Here is a 26805-nt window from a genome sequence, read left to right on the forward strand (position 1 = left end):
TAAGTGCCTATGCTTTGGTCATCTGCTTTGGTTCTCACAGTTCATCAATAGATAGATAACAGTTGCTTATATTACATTCAGGACATCTGCAGATGTAATATAGCGCAGTTCTTAAGTTTCATCTTTATTTTGTACTTAATAATGTAAATTATGCATATATAAATGCACATATAAATACATATGTGTGTATATAAAATTGTATAAAATTTACACAATTATTTTTGTATGTACATATAAAATAAAATAGATGTATTTACATATATGCAAGGTATTCGGCAATGGATGGAGTAAAATTTAAAGAGTAGTAGATGATATAATAAGACGAAAATCAAGAATGCTAAAATTGTGTGAAATGCTTTATTTTTTAATTATAAATGTCTAAATATTAATTTGTTTTAGGCACGTTTTACGTGAACATTTACGTAGACATTTATAATTAAACAAAACTTACCACAATTTTGTTATTTTTAATTTCTTATTTTTTCATATAAAATTATTTCTTAAATTTTTTTAGTTGCAGAATATCCTGCACATATAAAATTATATGTACATAAATATGTATAAATATTCTATATTTATAAAATAGATTACACACAGACAGACAGACACACACACATACATACATATATATATATATATATATATATATATATATATATAATATCTATTTTATAAATCTCTCCAATCTTTGGTTGATAAAATGTAGTGACCCTTCAGCGTACTTCTGTGATGTGGACTTTTTACAATTTATAGATATATGGAACTTACAATTTAAACAATTCTAAACGACCTAATTTAAAGGAGTTTTTACAGCAAGATGCTCTCGATTTGCCATCGCTTTCCGAGAGGTAATGTATAAAAATCAAATATTTCTGCTCAGATATGAATCTAGGTCTTTATTTAACTTATTGTTAGACAGTACATCTGTGCGCTACAATCACTACTATACTATTTTATAAATGTCAAATTTCTACATGGATATATATATATATATATATATATATCCATGTATTACATATATATATGCCTTACATATATATATCCATGTATTACATATATATATGCCTTACATATATATATATATATATATGTAAGGCTTAAGAGAAGCTTCAATTCAACAATTTTAAGTGAAACCTTTCATATTATAATATATCTTTAGAAAAGGGCATAAAGAAAGAAAACTTTTAGCTCAAAATGAAAGTTAATTGATCCGTTCGGAAGTTATTTAAGGTCAAAGTTTGAAAAAACTAACTTTCAAAAAATTGTTACTTTTAAAATTCTTTTCATTGTAGGCCACGTACAGCCGTACAGCATAAAAGACGCAAAAAAGAAAATTTTTTAATGTTAGAACATGAGAAAGATGAAGAAATAAGAATTTCGAATACATTGATATAACATTGGACAACTTTAACGAGGTAATGTAAGAACTATAAGACAAATCGCCACACCATTACATCCCAACTAACTATTCTGCTAGTGTTATCTCTTCTAGCCCTCTTACGACTTACGAACTCAGTGACTTTCATTGACGATAAAAGGGCGGGAAACGATTCAAAGGGCACTCTCGAGTCGCGCGTCGAGCTGTAGAGAAGCATTCCTTTGTCATCTTGTTTTTTTTTTTTTTAATTACTTCTCGCATTTCCGGAAAGCAGGCGCGTGATTGGCGAACACGACGCGACCCACTTTGGCGAATGTCGATTCCGAACGAATCGGCCGACGGCCGTTACGTGGGAGAAGCGAGAGCGATCAAAGAGGTAGGAAATGGGAAAGAGAGAGCGAGTGTAGATACAGATTGTTACAGATAGACGGGTGTGCGCTGTGCGCCTCTCGCTGCTCGCCGCTCGCGAAACCAACGAAACGTCCAGAAACGTCGACGGTTATATACCAGTGATTAGGTGTGGTACGTGGTACGTGGTACGTGGTACATGGTACATCTTCGCAGCTCGCGAATGATTCAGAGAATTCTTGATCACGAGAAGAGGGTGGTTCGTGGTCTCGGGTTCGTCTGTTCATAAACGAACGGTCGTAAGGGCGGGCGACGACGACCGAGATAATCGAGTTCGTCGTCGTCGTCATCGTTCAGAACGTGGCAGCGGTTTCACAACGGCGGTGGCCGAATGAAATCTCGCTACTCAAAAGAGAAAAGGTATGATAACGCACATAACCGTTTCTTGGCCGCGAGCGCACGGCACACACACACACACACACACACACTCACGCGCGCTCGCGCGCTAATGACCTCGTTCTAATCGTCGCCTAGTTGCTGCTTTCCGATGTCGTGGCCAACTTGTCGTCACGGGGTAACCGATACCGTTTCACTCGATTTCGTCCCGATTAAGATTCGCCTGTAGCTCGCCGCTGATCGCGGCATATGGCAGTGAAAACGTCTCGCTTGTGAGGTCATATTTGTTTACCTGTCGTTATTTCGATTTGGTCAATTTGACCTTCATTCAGATGACAATTTGGTATCACTCTCACAAAGATCCGTACTGCTCGTAGGTATATGTAGACTGCAGTTTTTTAAGTTTGCTTTCAACAGCGTGTTTTTCCGCTACATTCCATCCCTTTCAAGCATCGAGAAGTAGATGCCGTGATTCGATTAGACGACGAATGTTCCGAGCTTATTTCATAAACAGTAAAAAAGATAATAAGACAAATGAAAAATAGTTTATATAAAAAAAAACGGAAACATTAAACGCCAAAGACTTGAACTAATTTAATGGAATGATGCTAGTTGCTCAAAAATATATCTCTTGTGGTTTTTCTTCCTCTCCTTTCTCTTATCTATGATGAAAAAATAGTTTTGGAGCTATATATGTATGTAGGATAAGTTTTGATTATTATTGAATAATATACTTGTCCTATACTTTAGTGAGTATCAATATCTTTTTTTGATCTATTGTATTATCTAACTGTTACAGAACATCTAATGTGAAATATAAATAAAATAAATGTTATAACTAATGACAACAAAATTAGAAGTACTTTGTTTTGTATTTTATTGGTTTCTTTTTGATAATCAGGCACTTTCCATGAGTAGGTTCTTCGGTTTATTTTTGCTAGATCTCTATTACTAAATTTCACGTTATTCTGTTACATTGAAGATTGCCTATTTTGACAAGATTTAATATTCAATAGCTATTGCTTATTTGAAATATATCAAAGATTATGCTTACCCAACTCGATTTATACCAGAGTTATAACATTGATGTTATAAAACTGGCCAACCATAAGTATTCCTGTAAAGAATGGAATAACTGCAATTGGTCAGTTTCATAATTACAGATATTACTAAACCCAATTAATGATAACGTGTAAACGTAGTAAAAATTTAATGAAAATGTGTTATACAAGATCAATTATTATGGATGTGTGACTTGTTTTTGTTTACATCACAGTTTCTTGTTGTTTTTGGGAATCTTACTTAGCTTTACTCTATTCTATACATATTCTGTCGTATATTTTGATCATACACATTAATATATTTACTGAAATCTGTTGTAGGTCAGTTAGCATAAATTTAAACATTGATTTAAATATATCTAACTGTGTTCTTGCATGAGAGAATCACCATGAGTCAAGACGATGTCATAAAAAATCTACGATCATGCCTGATATCATGCAAAGGTGGTATCAAGTTGGACAACTTGAGTGGTAAATATCAATTCTGTTATTATGAAGTAATTATAAACTATAGTTATTTCAGTTTTGATACTGTTTTGAATCTGTAATGGCTATTTCAGTTTTTTTTTTTTTTTTGCTTATAGTATTGTGTCCATTTCTATCAATTTAGATCAACTTTAATCTTAGTTTAACTCCTTTTTTAATTTTTAAACTCACAAAAAGATGAAAAACAAATCAAATCAAGATTAAAGTTAATCTATATTGATAGAAATGAATATTAATCATTTGCTACATTTAATGCAAAGAGTAATTTAGTAAATATTTTTAGTAATTCTTTTTTAATATGATCGATTTGTGCATTAAGAGTTAATAAAATAAGAACTAGTATCAATTAATAAATAAGCAATTATTTAGCTATTTTTTTTTCTTCTAAACTCTTATTCTCAAAGACTTGACTCATAATTTTTTAATTTTTATTTTGCAGCGGACTATCGTACAGTAGCAGGAGAACCATTACCTTTCAGACAATTTGGATATTCTTCTGTTGAAGCCTTTGTACGCAATATTCCGGATGTTACATTGACCAAGAAATGTGGAGAACTATATGTGGAAGCTGTACCTTCTAAATCCACAGCACATCTTACAAAATTAGTTTCGCGGCAGAAGAGTGCTCGACGAAGAATACGACCACAGCCAAAAAAAGTACTTATTATACTCCTTAAAGTAAATATTGTAATATGCATATTGATTGTTTTACTCAATATTTATCAAAAATAATCATTGTTTTATACTACAAATTATTGAAAATTGTAATTTTGTGCTTGCTTTAATGTCAAAGCTCAAGTAATTTAGTTAGTTCTATATGTGCTACAATTAATTATAAAATTTCTTTTTCAGTGGACACCACCTCGACGAACAAAAGGTTTTTCGCCTGGTTTTAAAAATAATAATTCCAGCAGTGGCTTGCAACCTAACAGGAATAATTACGTTAGTTCTTCCAATTCTTTTACTAGATCTACACCTGGCAAGAGTAACTTGTATACAGATTTTTGCAGGTATTTACCTAAGTTAGTATTCAATCTGCTTTTAAATATTGTTCAAGTATTATTTGTAAAATAAACTGTGACATCGATATCAATTAATTCAATAATTTAAATTTGTTTTTGTTTATGTACATTTCATGATTTGATGTGTTGCTCTCTATATCTTTAAATTTTAATTACAAATTTTTCATATAATTTCTGAGAAATTGAAATTGAAGATGAGGAATGAAAATTATTTAATATTGATATGTGTGTAGGTATTATTAATTTTATTTATTTGCAATATTTTAGACCTCTTATGGAAACTATAGTACAGCGTCCATTACCACAGAACATAACACCAAGTACTCCCAAAGTGAGTGCAGGTTCAACTTGCGGGCTCAAATTGATTTTTATAACTCATATTACATTTGTATCGTTATTAATCATCTTGATAGTTACAGAGACTGATTGAAGTGGCAGAGCCAGTGAACCAAAGTTACTCCTCTAATAATTGTAATTTAAGATTAAAAGTATTAAATGACAATACAGCAGCTTCGTCTGTGATAAATCAAAAACCAAAGACTGTAGAGTTGAAAACCTCAAAACTAAGCGAAAGACTCAAAGTTACTCCTCCCGTAACGCCTTCAATACCGATTAATAATTACAATAGCAGTGGTACAACTACGCCTGTCCCATCTATCCTTAATATACCGCAGGTAAGAACATAATTTGTGTTAAACATTTCTATAGAAAACATAAATAATATACGAAGTATAATATATCACATTTGTAATCGTAATATTTTAAAATAGATAGTTTATAAAATGTATTTTTTGTTGATTTTATATTTGTACTTTATCACTTGCAGTTCTTTTTTTCTTGATGAATAAGAAATGAGGGGGTGGGGGGATAACAAAGTAAAACAATTTTTTTGTTTCATATCTTGATGGTTTTGATATTTTGAGAGTATTTATTATCAGAAATGCACCATATATTTTTAGGAAATTTTTAGTTTGAGGAATACTTAGATTTTCTTGATATTTAGGAGAATTTTTGAAATTTTTTGAATTTAAATTCTTTTGTTTCTTAGATTTTTTTTACAATCAATTGGCAATCAGTTAGTAAAATATCAACAATTAGTAATACATTTATGTATATTGTGACTTGTAAGTTTTTATAAAAAAAAATTAGTAACAATCGTTTTAAATTATGTGCCTAATAATCATCTCTTCAATTTTATACTTCCAGTGAGCTAAATATGTGTATTGCAGACAGATCATTATATACCATAATTAGTTTATTTAATTATCAATAAACTTTCTGGAAAATCAGGGAATTTTTAGGGGATTCTTTCATAAAATTAGAGTAAACATCTTGTTGATTGATTCGCTCACGTGAACTACTTTCATGAAGTTTTATTATTCTCTTGCAGAGTATTGCACCGCCATCTCAAATTCTTGATCCTCGGAAAGAGTTGGAAATTCGTGCCAATGTGTTAAAATTACCTTCACCTATTTATAAAACATATTTAAATAAAGAGAAACATGCTAAAATCACTATATATGCCACTGTGAAAGTAAATTATATTGATTTTATTTAATTTATACATGATTAGAAGATATGATCTTTTTCAATAATCGATGATTCTCGTAGATTGGCGCTCATATATTCGAGAAGTCCTACCCGGTGGATGCGGCGACCGAGGAAGAAGCTGAGAAAATTGTAGCACGCAAGGCTTTGAAAAGTCTTGCTGAAGAATCATCGAATCACGAGGTGACGACTATCGATACGGAATTGATAAAAAGACGCATTTTGAACATCGTAACTGGGCATCAAAGTGGAGTCTTCATGCATCTATTACCCGACTGTTATAATGAAAAATATGGAGAGGCCTTACCTCACAATTGGCAAAAAATTATTGATGACTGCATTGATATTATTCAGGAGAAAGGCGTCGGGGATTCCACAATACTTTGTCTAATCTCCCCAAGTTCGAAAGTAATATACATTATATGCATGTATTTTTTATTCATTTCGATAATGAATTGCAGATCGAAATAAGCATTATATTTCTTTTATTTAGCGATCGGAAAGTAACTCCACGCTGTCATCCAAAATTTCATCTGAGAATATCTTCCCGTCTAACAAAAAGATACAGTTAAGTCCGATTGGATCTGTCGCGCCCGACATATTGCCGATACCCGATGCGGCTATTTGGCTAGTGTGTGCCACTTGTGTTATAAATACCGTCGAAATTTGGGTTCGACTCTACGATCAAAATGTAATTGTCTGATCGTATCGTTACCATCTATTCGTCTTTTTTCGCGAGCTAATTTTCTTTTCTCTTTTTTTTTTTTTAGGACGAGTTTGTTGATATGACAAACGAAATGATGAGGCATTATGATCAAATGAGCGAACGCACCTCGCCAGCGGTATGCGTACCTAACGATTTCTATGTCGTTTTAGAAGAAAATTATTGGCATAGAGTACAATGCATAGATTTTGATGATGAAACCAGAATGGCCACGGTTTTCTTTATCGATGAAGGACTCGTGGAACGATACAAACCTGACGTCTTGCATCCTTTGGACAGAAAATTTTGCGTTCTTCCATGTCAGGTATCTCGTCTGTTTGATTGGCCTTGTGTTAATTCAATTGTATCTTGTGTATCTCATTACATGTGTTTCTGTTTTTATATTAGGCTATCAGAGTAGGCCTTTATGGATTAAAAGACTTCCGCGATTGTGATCAAATAGTACCAGAAATCGAAAATTATCTGCTAATTGATCAAGTATTTAACGTGAGAGTACATGGTAGAGATGCCGATGAATATGGCTCATATGTAACGGTGACTTTTTATGATACAAGTAAAGATGAAGATATTGATATTAATCAAGTCCTAGCCAATAAAATTTTAGAAAACTTTGCTGTCGCTTTTAAAATGCGGGTAATTGTCTCAATTTATTACTATGATTTTCTTATTATTGCTGTCCTTTCTTATTTTCTTACCTACATCGATTGTTTTCTGCAGCGGGGACAATTAACTGAATTATATGTGACGCACGTAGACGAACAAGGTAAAGTTTATGCACAAATAAATTCGTTCGCCAAAACGGTATTAAATGGCGCAAATATGTCTACAAATAATGCTACAAGAGTCGAGGGGATTACCTTCACAAAAACGTACCTTGCAAAGTGGAATTCACAATGGTATAGAGCAAGAGCGATTGACATTTTTGAACAGCAAGGGGAGGTAGCATTACTTTTGATTGATATCGGTCGAACCGTTCGGATATCGAGGAATAATCTCTTTGACATTGACAAAGCCTCACAGATTTTACAATGCATTCCTCAGCAGGTACAAGAAAAATTGATATTTGTCAAATTTACATTTAATGTTTCCTTGTCGTTTCATGTGGAGATAAAATCTTTACATTCATATGTTTGTATGTGAAAAATTAGGCGATGCAAATCTTTCTGCACAACATTGATCAATTGATGTACGAAAGGCTGACAAGATTTCGTGAATTAGTCTCCGACACAGATTTACTTTTAGCGAAAGTCATCGAGATTAGTATGTCCGGGGTTCCAGTGGTAGAGATTTTCAAAAGAATCGGGCCGAGTAACATGTTGGTCTCGATAAATACATCGTTGATTTATGAAGACAAACTATCAAAGTAAACATTTTACCTATTTTTTTTTTTTTATATATATAAAATCGTCATCTGCATGCGCACGCTTTATATCTTTATACTTGTCCTATATCCTCGTTTTCCTATTTTCTATTTTATGTATTTGCAGTTGTATATTTTCTACATCTTGTTCTTTATATACTTACAAATTCTGTACTAACTTTATGAACTTGATTAAAAAAGCTTCTATGTGTATAGAGTTAACGAAGATGGCAATAATAATAACAAGCCTAAGAAACGTCTGGATCGTGGAAATTCTCGAGGTCCAGAATTGGTTGAAAAATTGAATCCACCCGTAATTTCGGATATCGGCCAATATTTCGACGTTCATATCACATTGGTGTCGCATCCAGGACACTTCATTGTGCAACCGTTAAACAATGCGGACGAATTGAAAGTAAGAATTAATAAGTATTTTTAAGATACTTGTGTATGTATATTAAATATGTTATTTAATTCAGGAAGTATATCCTTATACGTTGCATTTTCTTATTTCCAGGCAATGATGAACGATTTGCAAAATTGCTACGAGGTGAACAATGATCCACCTTTAGAGTATATCAATGAAGGTAAACTTTATGCAGGAAAGTACCGCGACGAGTGGTACAGGTATGTAACGTATCATTTTGCAATATGAAAGAGACGGGTTAATAACAATACAGTTAATAATAATTTTATTTATTTTAGAGTATACGTTACTCATATTATCAACGATAGTGATGTATCCGCGTACTTTTGCGATTACGGTGACGTGATGGTAATATCCCGCGACAACTTGCGGCTATTGAAAAGCAAATTCTTGAAATTGCCGTATCAAGCGGTAAAAGCTAAACTCGTCGGTAAGGGAAAATATTTTTCTTCCATACCTTATTTACGGAGAAAAAATTTCTCGTGTTGGACGAAAACTCGTTCGTTTCGCGCAGACTCCGCCTGTAGAAAAGTTGGAAAATCCTCCCTTTTTACCGCTCGCTCAGACTCGATAATAAGATTCGGATTCAAGTCTCGGAGTGACATCAGAATATATCGTTGCGATTATTGATTCACAAAATAATACTGTTGAACGGTTTGGTTCAATATTTTTGAGGAAGTGTGTAATTTAAATATATATTACGATTTCGATGATATCACATTAAATATAGTGATCATTTCACATGCTCAATTTTTTAAGCTTTAGATCCAAACGTGCCGTATTTACGTATACGGTACTGGGTAGCACGCTACGCTACCCATATACACGACGAGGAGTTTTCTCTCGGTGAATAGGGTATAAAAGCACATTTTTCAATTTAAACAGTTTTATCACTTTTACAAGAATTTCTAACTGATTTAATATTAATTAGGAATAGAGCCGATAAATGTTGACTGGACGGTGACCGATTGCATCAAATTTAAGGATTTAGTGCTCGAAAAGAACTTTGTCTCCGTAATTCATCAGTCTATATTCGACGATCTCTCGCCAGTCAATGGTACAATGCTGGGTTTACGACTGATTGACGTTAGCACCGAAAGAGACATTTATATCGACAAATTATTAGTAGAAGAGAGACGTGCCAAATACATCGAAGGATTTTTGAATGAAGAGCTTCCTTCTTAGGTTGTTACATTTGTTCGGCGAGCAAAAATATTTTCTTTATGATTATGTTATTATTATTTTACGACGCCATGCGTTCCATGTAAATGATAATTTGTTATTCTTTTATAAGATTTTTTTCTTCCGTGAAAGCACAGCGGCACATCGATGCGCACGCGAACGTTACAAAAAGGAATAACAAATTATTATTATTTTAGTTTTATGTCGATTAAATTTGTCTCTTCAATTAGTTTTGTTATTTGAAAATTTTCTTTTTCTTAAATATTAAAAGATATGAACAAGATTACACGCACGTGGCCAGTTAACTTACAGAAGTTCTCGTTTTTACTTATTTTCGTTTAACGGTTTATTTATGCGTATATTACAATAGTCTTCTCAATGTTATTATCAATTACGTTTTTGTTATTACACATAGACAGAGATGTAATTACTGTTAAACTTGTAACGAAGTGCAGTTTATTTACAAGCAAGTTTTATTATAATTTTGTTATATTTTTTTAAAAACATTGATTTTATGTCAAGTATTCTTTAACAACGTTATGTTGTCTCCATTATAATTTTTTGTCGTTCAACTTTGCAGGGTTAACATTAAACGAAACAGTATGATTGTCTAACGACAAAAGATTGGCTGTGTATAATATATTAATTAACTAAGTAAAGCATTCCAAATATCTGTAAATTAAAAAACATACTATAGATTAAAAAAATAAATTTATATATATAGTTTCTATATATGTACAATTGATACACACATAAGCGCGCGTACATACAAAATATATATTGAACATTACACAATTAGTCGTTTCTAATACGTGATCTGACCTCCTGGATTGGAATAATTTACTTTATTGCCATATATTGTATGCGTAACACTAGAAATTCTCACGAGGTTTATTGTAACGAATATTTTTATTTTTTTATTGATCTGCAACTAAAGTTACATGTAAAATAAAGTTTATCTATAATAATTTTTTCTACATGCATTTTATTTTTTGCATACATATCATTAAAATATGAAATTAATAATATAAAAGTGTTATATGATGTGATAAAGATAAAACCTGTTAACAGGGCACAAACCTTGGAAAAAAAAGATTCCAAAGGGAGCCGATGCAAAGTCCGAAGAGTATCACTTATGCTCGTTCTCTATCAGGAATGTAACATTGCTGATCCGTGAGCTATCGCTTTCAACTATTCGAACGGAATCCATCTCCTCAGCAATCTCGACGTTTTTCAAGTTGGACATTTCCACTACATAAGTACCAGCGCTATCTGGGGAGCTGATATGCGACGATTTGGGAGTGTTTGTTTTTTTAAATGGAGCTGCTGAATTGCGGAAATCGAACGAGTGTTTCGGACTTTTGGATGCAGTCGTGAAACTGGATTGCGTGTCGTTTCCATTCCCAAGGACGACACCATCGTGAAATCTCGTGGAGTTTGAGGTATGGTCTTCCAAAAGCATATCACCTCGTTGAAGTGCAATGTTGTTGGACGTATTGATCCAGGAGCCGCAGCGCTCGGTTGTGCTAGAACTCCGTTTGGCTTCAGCGACGTCGTCAAAAAACATTGAATTTCCGAACAATATCGAGTCGATCTTTTCGATAATACAATGCAGTCGATCCCAGCTCTTCTTTCTCCAGTTTCGTTCTATTTCTCTCGAATGATGCGGCATCGTCCATGATCGCTCATAATCGTTATTTTCGATATGTATTATCGTATGATTAGCCGTGGGACGATGAGATAGAGGAGAAACTACTTCCCTTCCTACCGTGCTACAGCTAGGCTTACTCTGTCGAGACGGAGGATGATTCGTGGCATTTAGAATCACTTCGTTACCTCGAATTTGCGACGTGTCTTCTATAAGATGTAGTCCAACGTCATTGCCGCTCGCGTTTTTATTATACTTCAAGACGCGAACTGACGTAGAACTACCGAATATTGAATATGCCAAAACATGATCATAAGGATGGTAATCCACGCAGCTAATAATCATCTTGCTCGAACTACGTCCACTGTTCGTATATCTAGCTACGTTTTTACCTGTCTCCAAATTCCAGATATTTAGTACGGAATCCTCGCTACCGCATATAACGAAGCCACCGCAGGGAGATATACAGGCTTTGAGTTGTATTCTATAAATAAGAAAGGCAAAAAATGTATTAAATTGAATTAAACAAATATTTTTATTAAGAAATGAATTAGTTCAAGAAGAGTCAGAACAAGAATAGCAATAATGATGAAACAAAAGTTTCAAGTATAATAGGCAATTGAAGAGGCAAAACTATATAGCGATGAGTAGAATAAAACAGGCAGGTAAAAAGTAACGTAGGAAAACAATGTCAAGTAGTTAATGAATCTACATTAAAATAAGACCATCGAGGAATGCGATGAAGAAGAAACCAGCTAAGAGATGAAAACACGAATAGAAAAAAGAGGAAATAGAATAAGAAAAAGAAATTAATATATATATATATATATATATATATATATATGAAAAAAATGTTAGTTAAGAAAAGCATGGAAGAAGGCGTTAGGCGATGCAAGAACAAAAAAATCTTAGATTTCATGTTGTTTTCATGTTGTCTTCGCTCGTGAACATAAAGAAATTGTCATGCTTGAGAAAGAGTGTTAAAGATGCATACAAAGCGTTGATCAAACGTAACCTTTGATTATTCAGCCGTTTGTACTTTCGCAAGACTACACCGGTTGCAAGATCCAGGATTCGCAGACCATTGTCTCTCGAATGCACGAGGAGTCTAGATTCGAGGGGATGCAGGACGATCGTATTGATAATGACACCCTCGATCTCGCCAAGTTTTATCTTCCTCGACATGCGTCCTATTCTCTTTGACGGCGTCCTACTGTCTTCGCGAATCGTCCAAAGGATTATCAATCCCACGCTATCGGCGGTAATTAAGTTACCATTTTTTTGAAAAACCATGCAATTGACGAAACCCTCGTGGCCTTCCAGCTCCTGGCTCAGTTCTCGTTTCCTTGACCTCCTGTCGTCGTTCGCCCAAATGCGTACTACTCGATCGTAACATCCTGTCGCCACGATCGTCGTATTGCCGGGCCCGTACTTGGCGCAATAAACATACGAAGGATGCGGCAGCATCTGTACAAATACATTTAATACATTTATTTTATATATCGTACATTTTCCTACACATTGCTTTCGTATATGGTGCATTTTAAAAACAAATTTATGTTTCAAGCACTATTTCTTAAATTAGTATATTGTTAAATTATATATGGAAATAATGTAATAGAAAAAAATTAGTATAAATATTAAATATATACGTTATTGTTGCTGATAAAATACGTAATTTTAATTAGACAGTTACCTCGACATACTGCACGATTTGATTGCGAACATCCCAGATACGTGCCGTTTGATCCGCGGACGCCGACAACAGGTAACGATCGTCGCTGGACCAGCTTAGAGAGTACACGAAAGTCTTGTGGCTGAGAAATCGAACATGAATCTTGCCGGTTTCGATCTGAAAACGAAGTAACAATAAATATAAACATAAACAAACGACTAGAATTTTCAATTGCAATTATATTACTGTAACTGAATTTTACGACCACACGAGAGAAATTTAATTATGTTTTTTTACACGTTTCTCTCTTTCATCCTTCTCCCTTTCAATCCTCTCCTATAGACGCGATATTTGTTTGCGGTTTGACGCACCTCGTAAGCGACAATCGGGTAATAGTACTCCTCGGAATGGACGCAAGCCAGATACTTGCCGTCGTTGCTGAAGGCGACGTAGAAGCAGCCTTTCTCGCTCACTTCCGTCTCGAACATCGTCTCGTTTGGAATTTTACACGATTGAGCGGCCAGTCGCGCCCATTTAGGGAGACCTATCGACTCGGACGTACATTTCGAAACACCCCGCGAATCGATTTGTGCGTCATTAAAGAGATCGTTCATTGGCAACTTTTGATAAAGCACAGGCTCGAGTTTCGGCGGTGGAACTGACGTCACTGTTACCAGAAGACTACTGGGATACTTGTCCCTGTTGTTCGATTGCCACCAAGTGTAAACCTATGCGAGACAAAGGTAGAACAATAGAACTTTATGCGATTTACACAATAGGATGTAAAGTTTTCCGAAAAAGGTCGCTTAAGAGGAGACAGGAAATCTTTGTGGAATGCCGTGGTCAAATTGAGGAGAAATTTGCGAGTTTATTTCAGAGAAAGAAAAGTTTCGAATCTGTCTCTTCAATGGCAGAACTCTTCTTAATTATATTCAAAAGTTTTGTATAATCGTTATAAATTAATTTTCTATATTTTTAAGATAAATAATTTTAAACTAAGAACGACATTCCTTTATTCCTTTTCTTGAAAGAAATTCGCAAATTTCGCATCAATTTGACCGTACAAACCCTCCTGTCCTTTAAGGATTCTATAGCTACATTTAATTTTATGGAGAAGCGAAAATTGCATTTCGGAAGTTACACGCTTTTTCTTTTTGACGCTGTACATCAAGTTAAATTAAGTGCCCACGTTACAGCTGACAATATAATTCAATGTGATGTCAGTGTCAAAGGCTTTTTGGTTCATTCGGAAGAAGCTATAAATTTTGACTGTCACAAAGACCACTTTTATCGAAGCAAACTGTAGGATTTTATATTTTGTGGTAAACATAAAAATATATAGAAACGTTCTTTTACTAAAAAAAAAATTTTTGGCATATTATAAGAATCAGTATTATCGAATGTAAATGGCAGACGTGAGAAAACTACTTTATTTTGATATGCAACGCGAAAATAAATTCATAAATTTATTCATCTTTTCTTTTCGACGTCGCGCGTCGCTTCGAAACGAATATAGAGTGGCTGCAGCAAAAAATTAGAAATTATGATGAATCATTCAAAGCGGAACGCAAACATATGCATGCATATGCAGATTTTAGGAAAGATCTAAACAAAAAGTCTAAATTGCATTTATGAAAGTTTTGAAATACTAAAGAGTTCCTTGAATAACGGTGAATTACCTCGCACTTTTGTCTCCCGTATTTTTTAAAACTTTGTCTGGGTTTGTAAAGTTGCAATCGCACCTTCTTGTCCGTATAAAAAATATTATTTACACCCACGGGTTTGAGGAATGCCCAGGCAATTTTGTTCCAACATCCTTCGCTACCTGAAATACCGCTCGTGAATTATTACATTTGCTTCATGTTCACAAGCGTGAAAGAAAATTAAGAGAAAAAAATTTAATGATGGCAACTATGAAGGTGACACGGCTGTACAAATTTAGAATAATAAATAACAATGAAATAATAAAGAATAATAATTTAGAATAATTGAGAGGAAAAACAAAAAAAGAATTTTTATATAAAGGGACAATTGGATAATTAATTTTCGCTTAGTTTTTGTTTTTGTTTTTTTTTTTAATATGAGATCTCGATAGAAACTTGCCAACTTTGTCGTAACCGAGACTCGCGTCGGCAAAGTTGAGGAGCTCTATCACCTCGAAGAGAATCACCACTCGTTCATTCTCCTCGCGTCTCATAATCGCGTCGAAGCTGTGCTCGAAGATGAGCTCCTCTTCCCAGACTGGTATCATCGATTTGTTTTTCTTAAAGTCGAACTTGCCGGTGATCATTGGCTGAAGATAGGTGTTACCGCTCTTCAGATACGAGCCCGTGCGAGCCTCTACGATATGAATCCTGACCATCGGTCGTCTGACACTCACGTAATCGGCCTCTAGCACGTCCGCCCGGTGAATCGTCACAGAGATAAACTTGATTTCCTCCTTGGTCGCTTCCTTTTCCTGCTTACGTTTCTTCTTCCTCTGTCTTCTGATCCTCGCGTCCGGATCCACCACCGCAGAGCTCGCATCCCTCGCGGATGAGCTGACAACGAGCAGCGGCGGCGGCGCGTCCCTCTTCTCGATCAACGAGGACGATCGCTCTCTTCTCCTCGAGGATTCGTGATTGACGCGCGTCGTTTCTCGCGATTTAGACCTGTGGCGGCGGCGGCGACGGCGGCGGCTGCTGCTGCTGCTGCTGCTGCTCGAAATTCCACGCTCTTCGGAGGCTCGTGAGCTCGATCGAGTGTGATCGTCGGCGGCGCGGGTGATTCTCTCCGGATCGTCCGATTCGTCCGATTGGCCGACGCTGCTCCTTCGAGAACTTTCCGAGGATTTCGCTTTCGAAGAACGATGATCGTCGCTGTCCACCGCGAGACGCTCGTTGGACTTCGCCGCGGTGCTCTCCCACCGATGCTTTCTTGCCGAAGAGCCGCCGCCGCCGCCGCCGCTGCTCAAGCGCAGGGCTGGGCTGCCAGCCTCATCCTCGCTCATCCTCCTCATTTCGATCTTAGTGCTAATGACCCGATCGTGATCGGTCTCGATCCGGAGCACCTCGTCCGTCTCGTTATCCGACACGAAGGCCGGATTGTCAAGAGGAGGGCATCGCTTCGCGATGATCGCGATGGTAGATTGATTCGCGGCGCTGGAACCGGCGGCGGCGGCGGCGGCGGCGGCGGCGGCGGCGGCGTCTTGCGCGATGAATCAACGTCGATCAACGGGGATGCGTCGTCGTCGCCGCTCGTCTCGGGCAATCGGATCACGCCGGCGTCCTTGGACCACCTCTTCCGCTGTGGCCTCTTCGATGCTGAGTCTCCTGCTTCCGTTTCGATCGTCACGTTCGCCACAACCGCCGTCGCGGTGTTCCATTGCTTTCTGCGCCGCGGTTTCTCCTCGAGAGACTCATCGTTTCTCTTCTTCGATGCCTCGAATTCCTCTATCAGATCCAGCGACTCCGTCATCATCGAGTCGTCCCCATGTTTGGGGAGATCCTTCGAGGAAGCGCTTCCGCTCCTCGCTCGCGAAGAAGCCTTGGAGCTTTGCGAGGATCTTTGCTTAGTCTTCTTGTCGTCATCTCGTTGTCGTCGACTCGACGACCTTTCGCCCGCCCCGTTGTGAACGTCCGCGATGACGTTCACCGTTGTCTTTGCCGGCGACGGCGGCGTCGATTCCTCGAAAAAGGAGGACACGTTGCGCGATCTTCTCAATCTTCTCCTCGCAGACTCGGCGGATTTGGCCATCTCTCTGTGGCCCCTCTGCCTACTCTGTACGCGCAGCGGCTTTCTGGCTTCGACTCTTTCTTTTTAAGGCTGCCGACGCGCCGTTATTAAAAGAAAGAAGGTCGTTCGCAAGTGTGAAACATCGCGTGTGCTCCAGTTGTGCGAGCCGATCGATCACTCATGAAACTTGCCAATGCACCAAACGTGATATCATCGCGGCCCTGGAAGAAAATAATTCTGTCCTCGTTGTGATCTTCATTAATATTCATACACGTATGTAAACTTTACTCGCAATATAAATCCTACGTTAACTACGTTGTCCATCGCATTGGGAGAAGCGCGTTACTACCAGGTGCGGGAGTGTACTTGATTACGCTCAGGAGGCATGGATCGATCGATGGAGGTATGGAGGGACGGTGGCGGTGGCGGTGGCGGTGGCGATGACGACGGCGGCAACCACCACAAACTCGGAATTCGTTCAATCCTTTTTTACTTCTCCATTTCCTCGCAAACAAATCCTGAAATTCAATCCACGAAATGTTTGTACAATAAAATGAGAAAATAATTAAAACTGTTCTTCTTGATACTTTCCTCGAAAATTACTTTATCTCGCAGTGTCTCTTCATCACAATCGGGTTCATTAGCCTTTTCTTCCATTAAATCTCTACTTATAATTGGCTCTGTGCATTTCTGTCAGATCATTTATTTCTTTCACCTGAAACGTGTAGCTTTCACAAATCCCGATCCAAATTAACTTTGTACAATTACAAGTCAACAGGTTGTTTTTTTAAGCTCTACACGATATAATTCTCCTCCTTTTTATAAATTCTTTATGTTGTATATTTTCTACTTATGAAATAGGTATCTGCAGGATAAAGATATATCTTGAACTATCAGGAGTGAAAGTTTTCCGTAAATACAAAATGCAGCAGAGAAAACAATAGGCTCGAGCATTAAAAGTGATTCAGGTAATAGCTAAGAACTTTTCTTAATAGTCCTTTTGATGTAAAAAATGTGTCTCATAAAAGGAAAAGAGGAGAAAGTAAAGAATAAACGTTGTAAAGCGAATCTAGCAATTTGCGAAACGTTGAGAAACTATTGTCTGTCGTCGGTGTATGTCTGTATGCTTTCAAATTTGTCAATTTAAATCCCTTTTTTCAATGGCAGTCGCTAAATTATAGCTATATTTAGCGTATATTTCCGTATAAATGTGACTATTCATACGGAAAGTCATTTATATTATTATAACTAGAAATCTTCTAATCAGAGTTTGATCATTCAAGGATAAGGCTTTCTCTTTCTCAGGAGTTGAAATGTGAGGAATCAATCAAAATGACCCTCTTATGCCAATCTCTGATTAGAAGGTTTTTAATTTAACTATTTGTTATTATAACATATATAATTTAAAAAAGAGCTGTTTCGTTCTCCCATAGGCGAATTAAATTGCAATTGTTTTATAACAGCGTTGTTTATAATTATAATCTTAGAACATAGTAGATATGTTTTAAGGTTATAATAAACAATGATAGTAATCTATGATATAAATAGTAAGAAAGAAAAGAAAAGATAAAATAAAAAAAAAAAAGATTTATTGAATAATCGAACGTTAGGTTCCTTCATTTCCAGGCACGGACATAGCGTAATAAGTTACAAGTACGTTTACAGCTTCCTTAAGTTTAGCATTGAAAATTTCGGGATTCCGTATCATTCCGATCAATACGCCGATGGAATTGATATCCAATAAGATATCGGTGAGTTTGTGAGGCATAAAATTTGGGTATACGTTACAAATCAACGGATACAAGTACTGTCCTATTATCTGCCTTTGTTTCGATCGCGGCAAAGTAGACAAATATGAGAAATCGAGGTGTGGCATATTTGAGAGGTACGGACGCTCAGGATGATTCATCATATAAGTGTTCCTTAAAATAAAAAAACAAAAATTTTTTTTTATAAATAAGCGATCGATACGTATGTATAATACAATATAAATGTAAGAGAAAAGAGAATTATTTCCAAGCAAAGCAAATCGTGGTGATCAATAATAATTTTTGCGTAAATTTTACAAATTTACAGTTGACGCGAATTGTCTCGTAATTCTTTACGGTGTTCTTAAGACTCTAAGATGTTCATTAACATCACTCTATTATTAAACTGCTTGTTAATTTAATTTGCGATATTACGTGTTTCCGCTTCTATTTAAAACTAGGTTTCAAAACCGGTAAATATTTCGAGTGCAATTCGTTTAACTAGGAATTATAAAATTTACAGTTGCAAAAATTATTATTAGTTCAGATTTGACTGATATCACGCTTTCATCAATAATGGCAGTCTAAACATAGAATTTATTCTTCATATTATTTAAATTTTCAAAAATTACGGCGATCAAACATTTTTTTAAATATCTATGCAATTATTTTCAACTTGAATTTTATTACTATACTTAAAGGGCTATACCACTGTGACCGCTCAAAATTTAGGTGATTCTTTGGAAATTTTTTTGAAAAAAAGTATTCCATCGAATATTTTTAAATTTTAGGGATATATTTGCCTATAAACTGTATAAAATAATTTTTTCGTATAAAAATATTGAAATACGAGCGACTTATGCGCTATCTCCCAAAAAATCGCCAAAAAAAAAGGTTTCTCCACTGCTGCAGTGATACCGGTCGCTAAAGTGCCTGAAATGAAGAAAACAAAAAACACTGTTAAACTAGAATATATTCTCCGAACAATGACGTAGGATATTTGAAAAAATAATAAAACCTGACAAAATGGCGGAGTTTTGAAAACAATTTTAGATTTTGCCTTAAAAAAAAAAGATTGTTTTTTCGATGCCAAATTAACAGTTTTCATCCAATAAAAAAATATCCTACGTCATTGTACGAAGAATACGTTCTAGTTTAACAGCGTATTTTGTTTTTTTCATTTCAGGCATTCTAGCGACCGGTATCATTGAGGCAGTGGAGAGGAACTTTTTTTTTGGTGTCTCAAGAGATAGCGCTTAAGTCACTCGCATTTCATTATTTTTTTACAAAAAAATTATTTTATACAGTTTGTTTACAGGCAAATACATCCCTAAAGTTTATAAACATTTGATAGAATACTTTTTTTTCAAAAAAAATTCGCAAAAATCACCTAAATTTTGAGCGGTCACACTAGTATAGCCCCTTAAATCACTGTACAATCAAACTAAAATAACAAAATGAAAGAACACGAAAAACGCGTTTTTTATATCTACCATTTTTTGCTGCTAGATTCCGATTTATCATTGAAATAAAATATGATTCATATTTGTACTTACTTGTTATTAAGCTGCAACAAACGGGAAATCAGACAAAATATAGGCAATGTTCTTGTTAACCGCAACAAGCTGACTAATGTAAATTCGCCAAATATGTTGTAAGGAAATATGTTACTGAGGAATATGTGAGAAATATTGTGCGAAAAGGGATATAAATATCGCCATACTTGAAGCGCCTCCCACACTTTTATCTCTGCCAATGCCTGCAAACAAAAACAGAAAGCAGAGGGGAGAGTTCAAAATGAAAGAAATACCAAAAGAGAAAGGGCAAAGGGAGAGTGCAAGAAATATCAAGAAAACAATTAAAGAAAAAAACATGATAAAAAAAGATTTGTCTGTATTGTGTATGGAATGAGTGAAAAGGATGCGGCGCGACATAAAATATTAATATTAATAAAAATGCAAATAAAAAATTATTTTAATTTGCATTTGATTTTTCAATCGTTTTATTAAAATACAAATTATTTTCTTTCAGAATATTTATTTCTTATAATGTATACCGTTATAATCCATCTAAGATAAGTTAAAATAATTATGTCAATAATATCATAACTTATGTCAATTATTCATAATGATGTAAATTTAATTACGTTAACTTATAATCTCACCGTTCTGCATCACATTGTTATTCAGTTCAACGGTATTTTCTTCAACCTGTCGCGTTAATTCCTGCACGATAATAATCAGTATTTGAAAATGTATCTGTGTAAAGTTGATTAAAAATTGCGCAATGGTAAAAAAGCTCCTTACCGCATTAATCATATTTTCATATTCCTGTTCGCATTGCTCTATCAGGGTGTTCCTCAAACCGCTTGAAGATTCCTTAGAATCTTCCTGTTCGTCCGGTTTCAGCGAAACATCAGTGAAATCAGATTCACCATGCATTTTTAAAGTTTTCATTTTCAATCGTTGTTCTCTGTTTTTCGCTTCTATCACTTTTTCGCGGCGTGTCTCACGATCGAAAAGCTAAAGAGAAATTTAGTATATTATATAAATTATATTGAATTATAATGTTGGTCTTGCGTAAATATAATAAATTTTTCGTTCATTATACGTTAAAACAAATGAAAAACAAACTATTCCTTTCGCTCGTTATGTTATAATTTATAAAGTTGTTCTCTAAAAATCTCGTTTGTTAAATTTTTAAAAATATATTAAAAATTCCCATAATAAAAAAAAAAATAAAACAATTATTTATATAACAAAAGTATTATTAATTATTAATTAAATGTCGCTTCGATACATATTGGTGTAGTAACATGGAATGCGTGAAATCAGTTATTTTTTCTATTTTTTATAGTTGTGATAATAAAAAGAAATAAAAAAATACATAAATGAAATATTTACCGCAGTTAATAGCAATTTATCGTTCTTTTGATTAATAGTCAAAGCTTCTGAAAATTCGAGCAGATAAGTCGAGCCCTTTTTATTAGCCACTGCAGCCAGTTGACCCTGCTCGTGCGGTCGTAAACAGGTCAAGCTTTCGTCGCAGACCTTTATTAAAATTTATTAGCAATTAAAATTTATTATCGATAAATGATAGCTTAAGCAAAGATACCTTTATACTGAGAACCGGGCTGTCCTGCTGAATTAGAAAATCCCACACGTCTAAAGTGCCGTCAACTTTGATCAGGTAATAGACGGAATAACGCGTAGCGCTCCATGCACCACCCGTTAAAAAATCTCGATGACCGCTGAAAAATTTGGACATTGGATACAGAGTTCCATGCCAACGAATGCCAAGTTTCGCGAATTTTCCGTTATCACATTGGTTAAGCTTACGGTGTCCATGCTATGCAAGATTCTCTGCAGTCTTCAGACCAAATTCTCGAAGTCCAATCGCCGATCGTTAAAAAGTTTTTTACAAACGTCGGGTTCCTCTCTAGACTTATAACCGGCCCATACTGAGCTCTAAATCTAGTTGCGATTTTTTCACTGGGTGTCTTGCCTTTGCGATTTCCTGATATTACAACACCTAAAAGACAAAACTACTCTCATTATTATCACATATCTATGTAGTTCGTTCGACAAATCATTCTATCAAGATTTATTATACCATTTTCCAAGCCACACATAAAACGCGTTCCTATCGAAGGTTCGAACTGAAGAGCCGAGATACCAGTAGCTTTATCCACATTCTGATTCTCCGGCTTCAGCAAGTCTATTACCAAAGTCTCCATCGGAACCTGCATCTTTCTAGTATCCCACCATTTTATCTACAAACAAATTATGTATATTTCATTGTGATCAGTACAATAATCATTGTTCCATACGAGATAATGCGATTATTGTAGAAAACAGAGAGTTACACCTGTCCGTCTTTCGAGGCGCTGAAAAATTCGGTACCGGTCTTGGAATTAATCCACAAAGTCTTATCACAGGGATCTCTGTGACTAAACTCGACCGAGCTGATGTCCACCATTTCTGGTCCCCTTCTAATGTCCCAACATGCCACCTGTCCAGTCATCAGACCACCCACTAAGATGTTGCTGTCCTTAGGATTGTACTCCAACGTCAAGATTGGGCAAAAGGGTTTTAGCGTTACGTAAGGACTATTTGGATTTTCTATGGAATAGAAATATCCTGTTTCATAAATACATCGTTAAACGGTCAATCCGTCGATATATTATATCTAGACTGATCTGGCCCATGCCTATTTAACACACCTACTTCCCAGATGTATGACGTATAATTGCTGCTAGAGGTTTTTTTGAAATTTACGTTGCAATAACTGGCCGCAAAGCGATTACCCTGGTCCGGTGACCATGACAGATGAGTAATCTGTCGTTTCAACGTTAAAGGATCACGATAGACGTTCACCGTACGTGAGAAAGCTCTTTGTATCAGCGGAATCGCTTCTACGTCGGCGAAATATTGCTCGTAAATGTTGCAAGCGTTGTTTTGCAGAATACAGTGCTCCATCGACTTGAAAAGAAGATTTTGTATAGGAGTGTTCGAGATGCATGGTTGCAATTTTTAAGAGAACCGACAAAAAAATATTCAAAAAAGATATTCACAGGTAGCAGCTGAAGCATCGTGTGAATGTACAGTTCATCCTTCTCGATTTTACGTCTGTATCTGACCGTTTGTTCCAAATCTTTCATATTTATATCCTTCGGCCAGCCACCCTCGTAATGAAACATTTTGTTATCCTTGTACGTCGCAGTAGTTGTATTCACCTGAATAAATACATATTCATAATAACTTTGCTGTATAAAGTTATATATATATATATATTCCATAATAATTGTCATTTAACAGATTTTTGTACTTCATGAACCGCATAGATTTTACTGCATTGCGTAGCGTGTGTCACAGGGTCTGTTCTAACATAATTGTTCATCAGTGACGGATTCGATTTGATTTCCACTTCTACTTTGTCCAAATCGGAGAACGTGCATCTCTTCCCAAAATGCATTCTCTTTTTCGTATAAGTGTACTCCGCATCCATCGTGTACAAATGAGTGAGTTAAATTACGTGGGGAAAAATGTAGGATACACTCGCGTTATTTCATTTAATTTCGTAGCAAAATTTTATTTTTTACACTTATCAATAGATACTTAATGGCACAAAATATTTCGATTGTTATTACCGTAACACAATAATACGATAAAAGTCATAAGGGAACAAAAAATACATTTCTGCCTAGTTCCAGTATATACTTTTACGAAAAGTGAATCTCAATTAGGCAGTAAAAGCTGTACAAGCACACAGTGGTTTCTATAGTAACAGAGAATAATTATGACGTGAGACTTTAGCTATCGGTCCTTACTAAAACCGGCACTTTGGGATTTAAACCTTGATAAAGAATAAACATTGTCTTATATGCTTGCGCGTATTCCGTGCTTACAGGTTCGATATTAGACTTGATGGTAGGTATCACATCGCGTAAAACAATTTCGATTAATGTATTTAGATATTTGGTGCGCTGCAATTTTTGTATAGCTTCGTATAGTGATAACAGTTGCTTCTTATTACAGTATCTTATGTTGTATGCTTTAGAAAAATCTACAACAAAAGTAAGATAAAAACTAAAAATTAATTAAATCAAGATTTAAAGCTACGTCCGGTCAATGTGTACGTACATAACGTACAAATATAATATGTGTATAAAATGTGAATTTTACTTTTTAAGTGCTCGATACAGGAAATATTCCAAATGCCATTTGACATCCATCCCGTCGCCACAGACAAATTATAGGATGAGTTTTTTATAACCGGTTCTGCATTATTCTTGATATTACACTGGTTGAAAGAGGCTCTTAGTTCGGCGGAAGCGGTCTTCGTGTCATTGGATTGGATTGTTTCTAAATCTTCATTAAAAATGCTACTAAATGCTGTTATCGATTTTGCTGCTTTATTAAGTAAGTGAGGCTCATCTAATAAATAATCTTGCATAATTATATTCTGCAATAAAGATCAAATAAGTATAAAAAATTCAATCTCTTGCATAGTTTCAAAAGTACTCGTCTCCTGCTTGCATTCACATTACTTACCATAGCTTCAAATTCTTTCAGAAAAGTATCGATAGATCTCTCGTATCTGTCCTCTTTAATATCATTCAAATCTACTTCAGTTTTTAGAAACGAGTAATAAGTTCTCAGTACCTTAACAATTTCATTTGGCACATTAAAATACCGGAGCGCTTCCACTACATCTATCGCTACGATCTGTTCTTGAACAAATTGACACGCATTATTTCCATGTAAAGGACAATCATTCTTCGCGTTTTCAGGAAAAGAAATTAAAGCATTTTCGGTAGATTGCCGCCGTGTCATTTTGTGTATTAAATCGCTTAATTCAGCAGCTGACGTCTCAACCGGTAAAGACTTTCTCGACTGAAATAAAAACGTGAACATTATAATTAAAATTACGTGCAAAACTTATTTCATTGCATCATTACTGCATACATTTTGTGAGATATTATTGTCATCAACTTGTAATTTATTCGACGAACTTATCTTCTTAACATTTAATTTATTTTCCAGTATAAAATTCTTTCCTTTCTTTGGCTTTTCCGCAACTTTTGCAGGCAACACCTTCGATTGCATCTTATCGATAACGTTACTCCGTTTGGTACTACCACTTTGTACAGATTTTCTCGTCGCGACGGAAGTTGCTGTGTCATTTTGAAGCGCATTTGATTTTTTATAATCAGGACGGCTCTTTGTGACGTTTACTTTCTGCGTTGTAACATTGCTCTTCGATATTCTCTTGTGACTACTAGTCGACGTAGGATTGGATAAATAAATATTTTCAATTGTGTCTGTCCTTGAAGCTTTCTTTCTCAACGCTACATTAAGTTTTAATTTCTCCCGCAATTCTTGCGCCAGAACGATCGCTTTGCCTATCCCCGCGGCAATCTCCTCAGCTTCATTTTCATTCTATCAATTAATAGTAAATAAAACAAATTCAACTTATACGCACATATCCAAAATAAAAATTATAAACAAAAGTACATAAATAAATCGGCCATACTTTTTTACAACTACAGGTGCTTTCGTCGATTCGTTTTTCAACAACAGTTTTCATCTGCCACGGTTTTAAAACAAACGCCGCCTGGTTACAGTCTCTTCTCAATATTTCCTTCACTTCCTCCGTGATTAGCAAAGTGTTGTGCAATAGTTCGTACAAATTTAACAAATTCAACGTACGGTCCATAATTTCTGTACATCTGTGATCCTAGTAAAAGACAAACAAAACGTTATTACGAAAAAATAGTGAGAAATTAATAAGGCGGGGAAAAAGTGTTTGTGCCACTCAAAGCGTTAATAATTATTGCACGCGAGTAACATATAGTTATCGTCTCAAGCAACCATAAATACCTGTTCACCCGCATAAAATGTAATGGTTGTGTAACCGCATCCATCATTTGCGTTCACTTGTGCAAATACGTTATAACTGACTCGGACTGTCAGACACAAACTGAACATGCGAGCTTGACAATTCACACGTGTAGAAAAAATGTTAAAAATTATATTTATATATACAGTATATAGTATACAGTGTACATTTATGTATATATAGTAATGATAATAAAAAATAGACATAAACCAGAATAGAATATATATAATCTTCATATATTAAGAATATATGTGTGTGTATATTTATATATATCTATATATATATATATATACATATATATATAATAAAGAATTTATATATATGTATATATAAAATTCATTTATTTTTCTTTTTTTTTCACAATCTGTGCCTCATCTCTAATTTCCTAAAGTTTCAGTCAATTAAAATTAGCAGAACATTGAAACGGCTGCCTATCCTAACTACGTATACCTAAAACCATCACCAGTCGTGATAGTTTTAAATGCTGTAAATTGGAAATGTGTATAAACATTATAAACCACTAGTTGTCACAGAACGCTCGAAGACTTGCTTCCGCTTGCGCACCGTAACGTGCAACAAATCATTTAGACATTTTTCAATAAAATAAGTTTCTTATAAAAATAAAGAGTGACTTCAGATTGATCTTAGATTAATGATTCGCTTTTCCGTTTCACGTACGATGTGGAA

At 35.3% G+C, this 26805-nt stretch overlaps 4 protein-coding genes across 18 annotated transcripts; 1 reads left to right on the plus strand and 3 right to left on the minus strand.

Moving 5' to 3' along the window:
• Positions 1-1184: 1184 nt before the first annotated feature.
• Positions 1185-11229, plus strand: LOC105198683 (tudor domain-containing protein 7). Of its 11 annotated transcripts, none has more exons than XM_039450208.1 (17): positions 1187-3654; positions 4109-4326; positions 4522-4691; positions 4959-5022; positions 5105-5365; positions 6082-6225; positions 6303-6647; positions 6733-6930; positions 7010-7267; positions 7351-7596; positions 7681-8007; positions 8112-8326; positions 8540-8738; positions 8841-8950; positions 9029-9180; positions 9682-9935; positions 11004-11229. In XM_039450208.1, the coding sequence occupies exons 1-16, from the start codon at positions 3573-3575 to the stop codon at positions 9933-9935; spliced, it is 3243 nt and encodes a 1080-aa protein (XP_039306142.1). In that variant the 5' UTR covers positions 1187-3572; the 3' UTR covers positions 11004-11229. The 11 variants fall into 11 exon arrangements, with proteins under 11 accessions (XP_039306161.1, XP_039306142.1, XP_039306139.1 ...); XM_039450205.1 differs by lacking the exon at positions 11004-11229 and adding an exon at positions 10513-10727; XM_039450198.1 differs by lacking the exon at positions 11004-11229 and having other exon boundaries at positions 1188-2495; positions 3505-3654; positions 9682-10722.
• Positions 10746-17305, minus strand: LOC105198684 (jouberin). The gene is given in 7 exon segments (XM_026134520.2): positions 10746-12064; positions 12596-13047; positions 13277-13432; positions 13627-13983; positions 14935-15080; positions 15359-16345; positions 16348-17305. Coding segments are annotated over 7 exon segments (3744 nt in total). The 5' UTR covers positions 16991-17305; the 3' UTR covers positions 10746-11061.
• Positions 17306-18563: 1258 nt separating this feature from the next.
• On the minus strand, positions 18564-23758 carry LOC105198690 (dynein intermediate chain 2, axonemal). Of its 4 annotated transcripts, none has more exons than XM_039450263.1 (12): positions 23545-23758; positions 23291-23452; positions 22940-23198; positions 22585-22838; positions 22330-22489; positions 22056-22248; positions 21832-21967; positions 21621-21767; positions 21024-21239; positions 20882-20942; positions 20274-20476; positions 18564-18891 (listed from the first exon to the last, which is right to left on the minus strand). In XM_039450263.1, the coding sequence occupies exons 1-11, from the start codon at positions 23722-23724 to the stop codon at positions 20385-20387; spliced, it is 1860 nt and encodes a 619-aa protein (XP_039306197.1). In that variant the 5' UTR covers positions 23725-23758; the 3' UTR covers positions 18564-18891; positions 20274-20384. The 4 variants fall into 4 exon arrangements, with proteins under 4 accessions (XP_039306197.1, XP_039306195.1, XP_025990297.2 ...); XM_039450261.1 differs by having other exon boundaries at positions 22585-22856; XM_026134512.2 differs by lacking the exons at positions 18564-18891; positions 20274-20476 and having other exon boundaries at positions 20687-20942; positions 22585-22856.
• Positions 23759-23782: 24 nt separating this feature from the next.
• Positions 23783-26384, minus strand: LOC105198689. Of its 2 annotated transcripts, XM_026134515.2 has the most exons (6): positions 26100-26384; positions 25753-25956; positions 25185-25658; positions 24771-25112; positions 24402-24681; positions 23783-24282 (listed from the first exon to the last, which is right to left on the minus strand). In XM_026134515.2, exons 1-6 carry the CDS (start codon positions 26352-26354, stop codon positions 24029-24031), a joined length of 1809 nt encoding a protein of 602 aa, XP_025990300.2. In that variant the 5' UTR covers positions 26355-26384; the 3' UTR covers positions 23783-24028. The 2 variants fall into 2 exon arrangements, with proteins under 2 accessions (XP_025990300.2, XP_039306213.1); XM_039450279.1 differs by having other exon boundaries at positions 25753-26286.
• Positions 26385-26805: the final 421 nt, after the last annotated feature.

This window comes from Solenopsis invicta, chromosome 1 (genome assembly GCF_016802725.1).
Source record: "Solenopsis invicta isolate M01_SB chromosome 1, UNIL_Sinv_3.0, whole genome shotgun sequence".
Classification (NCBI taxonomy): Eukaryota; Metazoa; Arthropoda; class Insecta; order Hymenoptera; family Formicidae; genus Solenopsis; species Solenopsis invicta.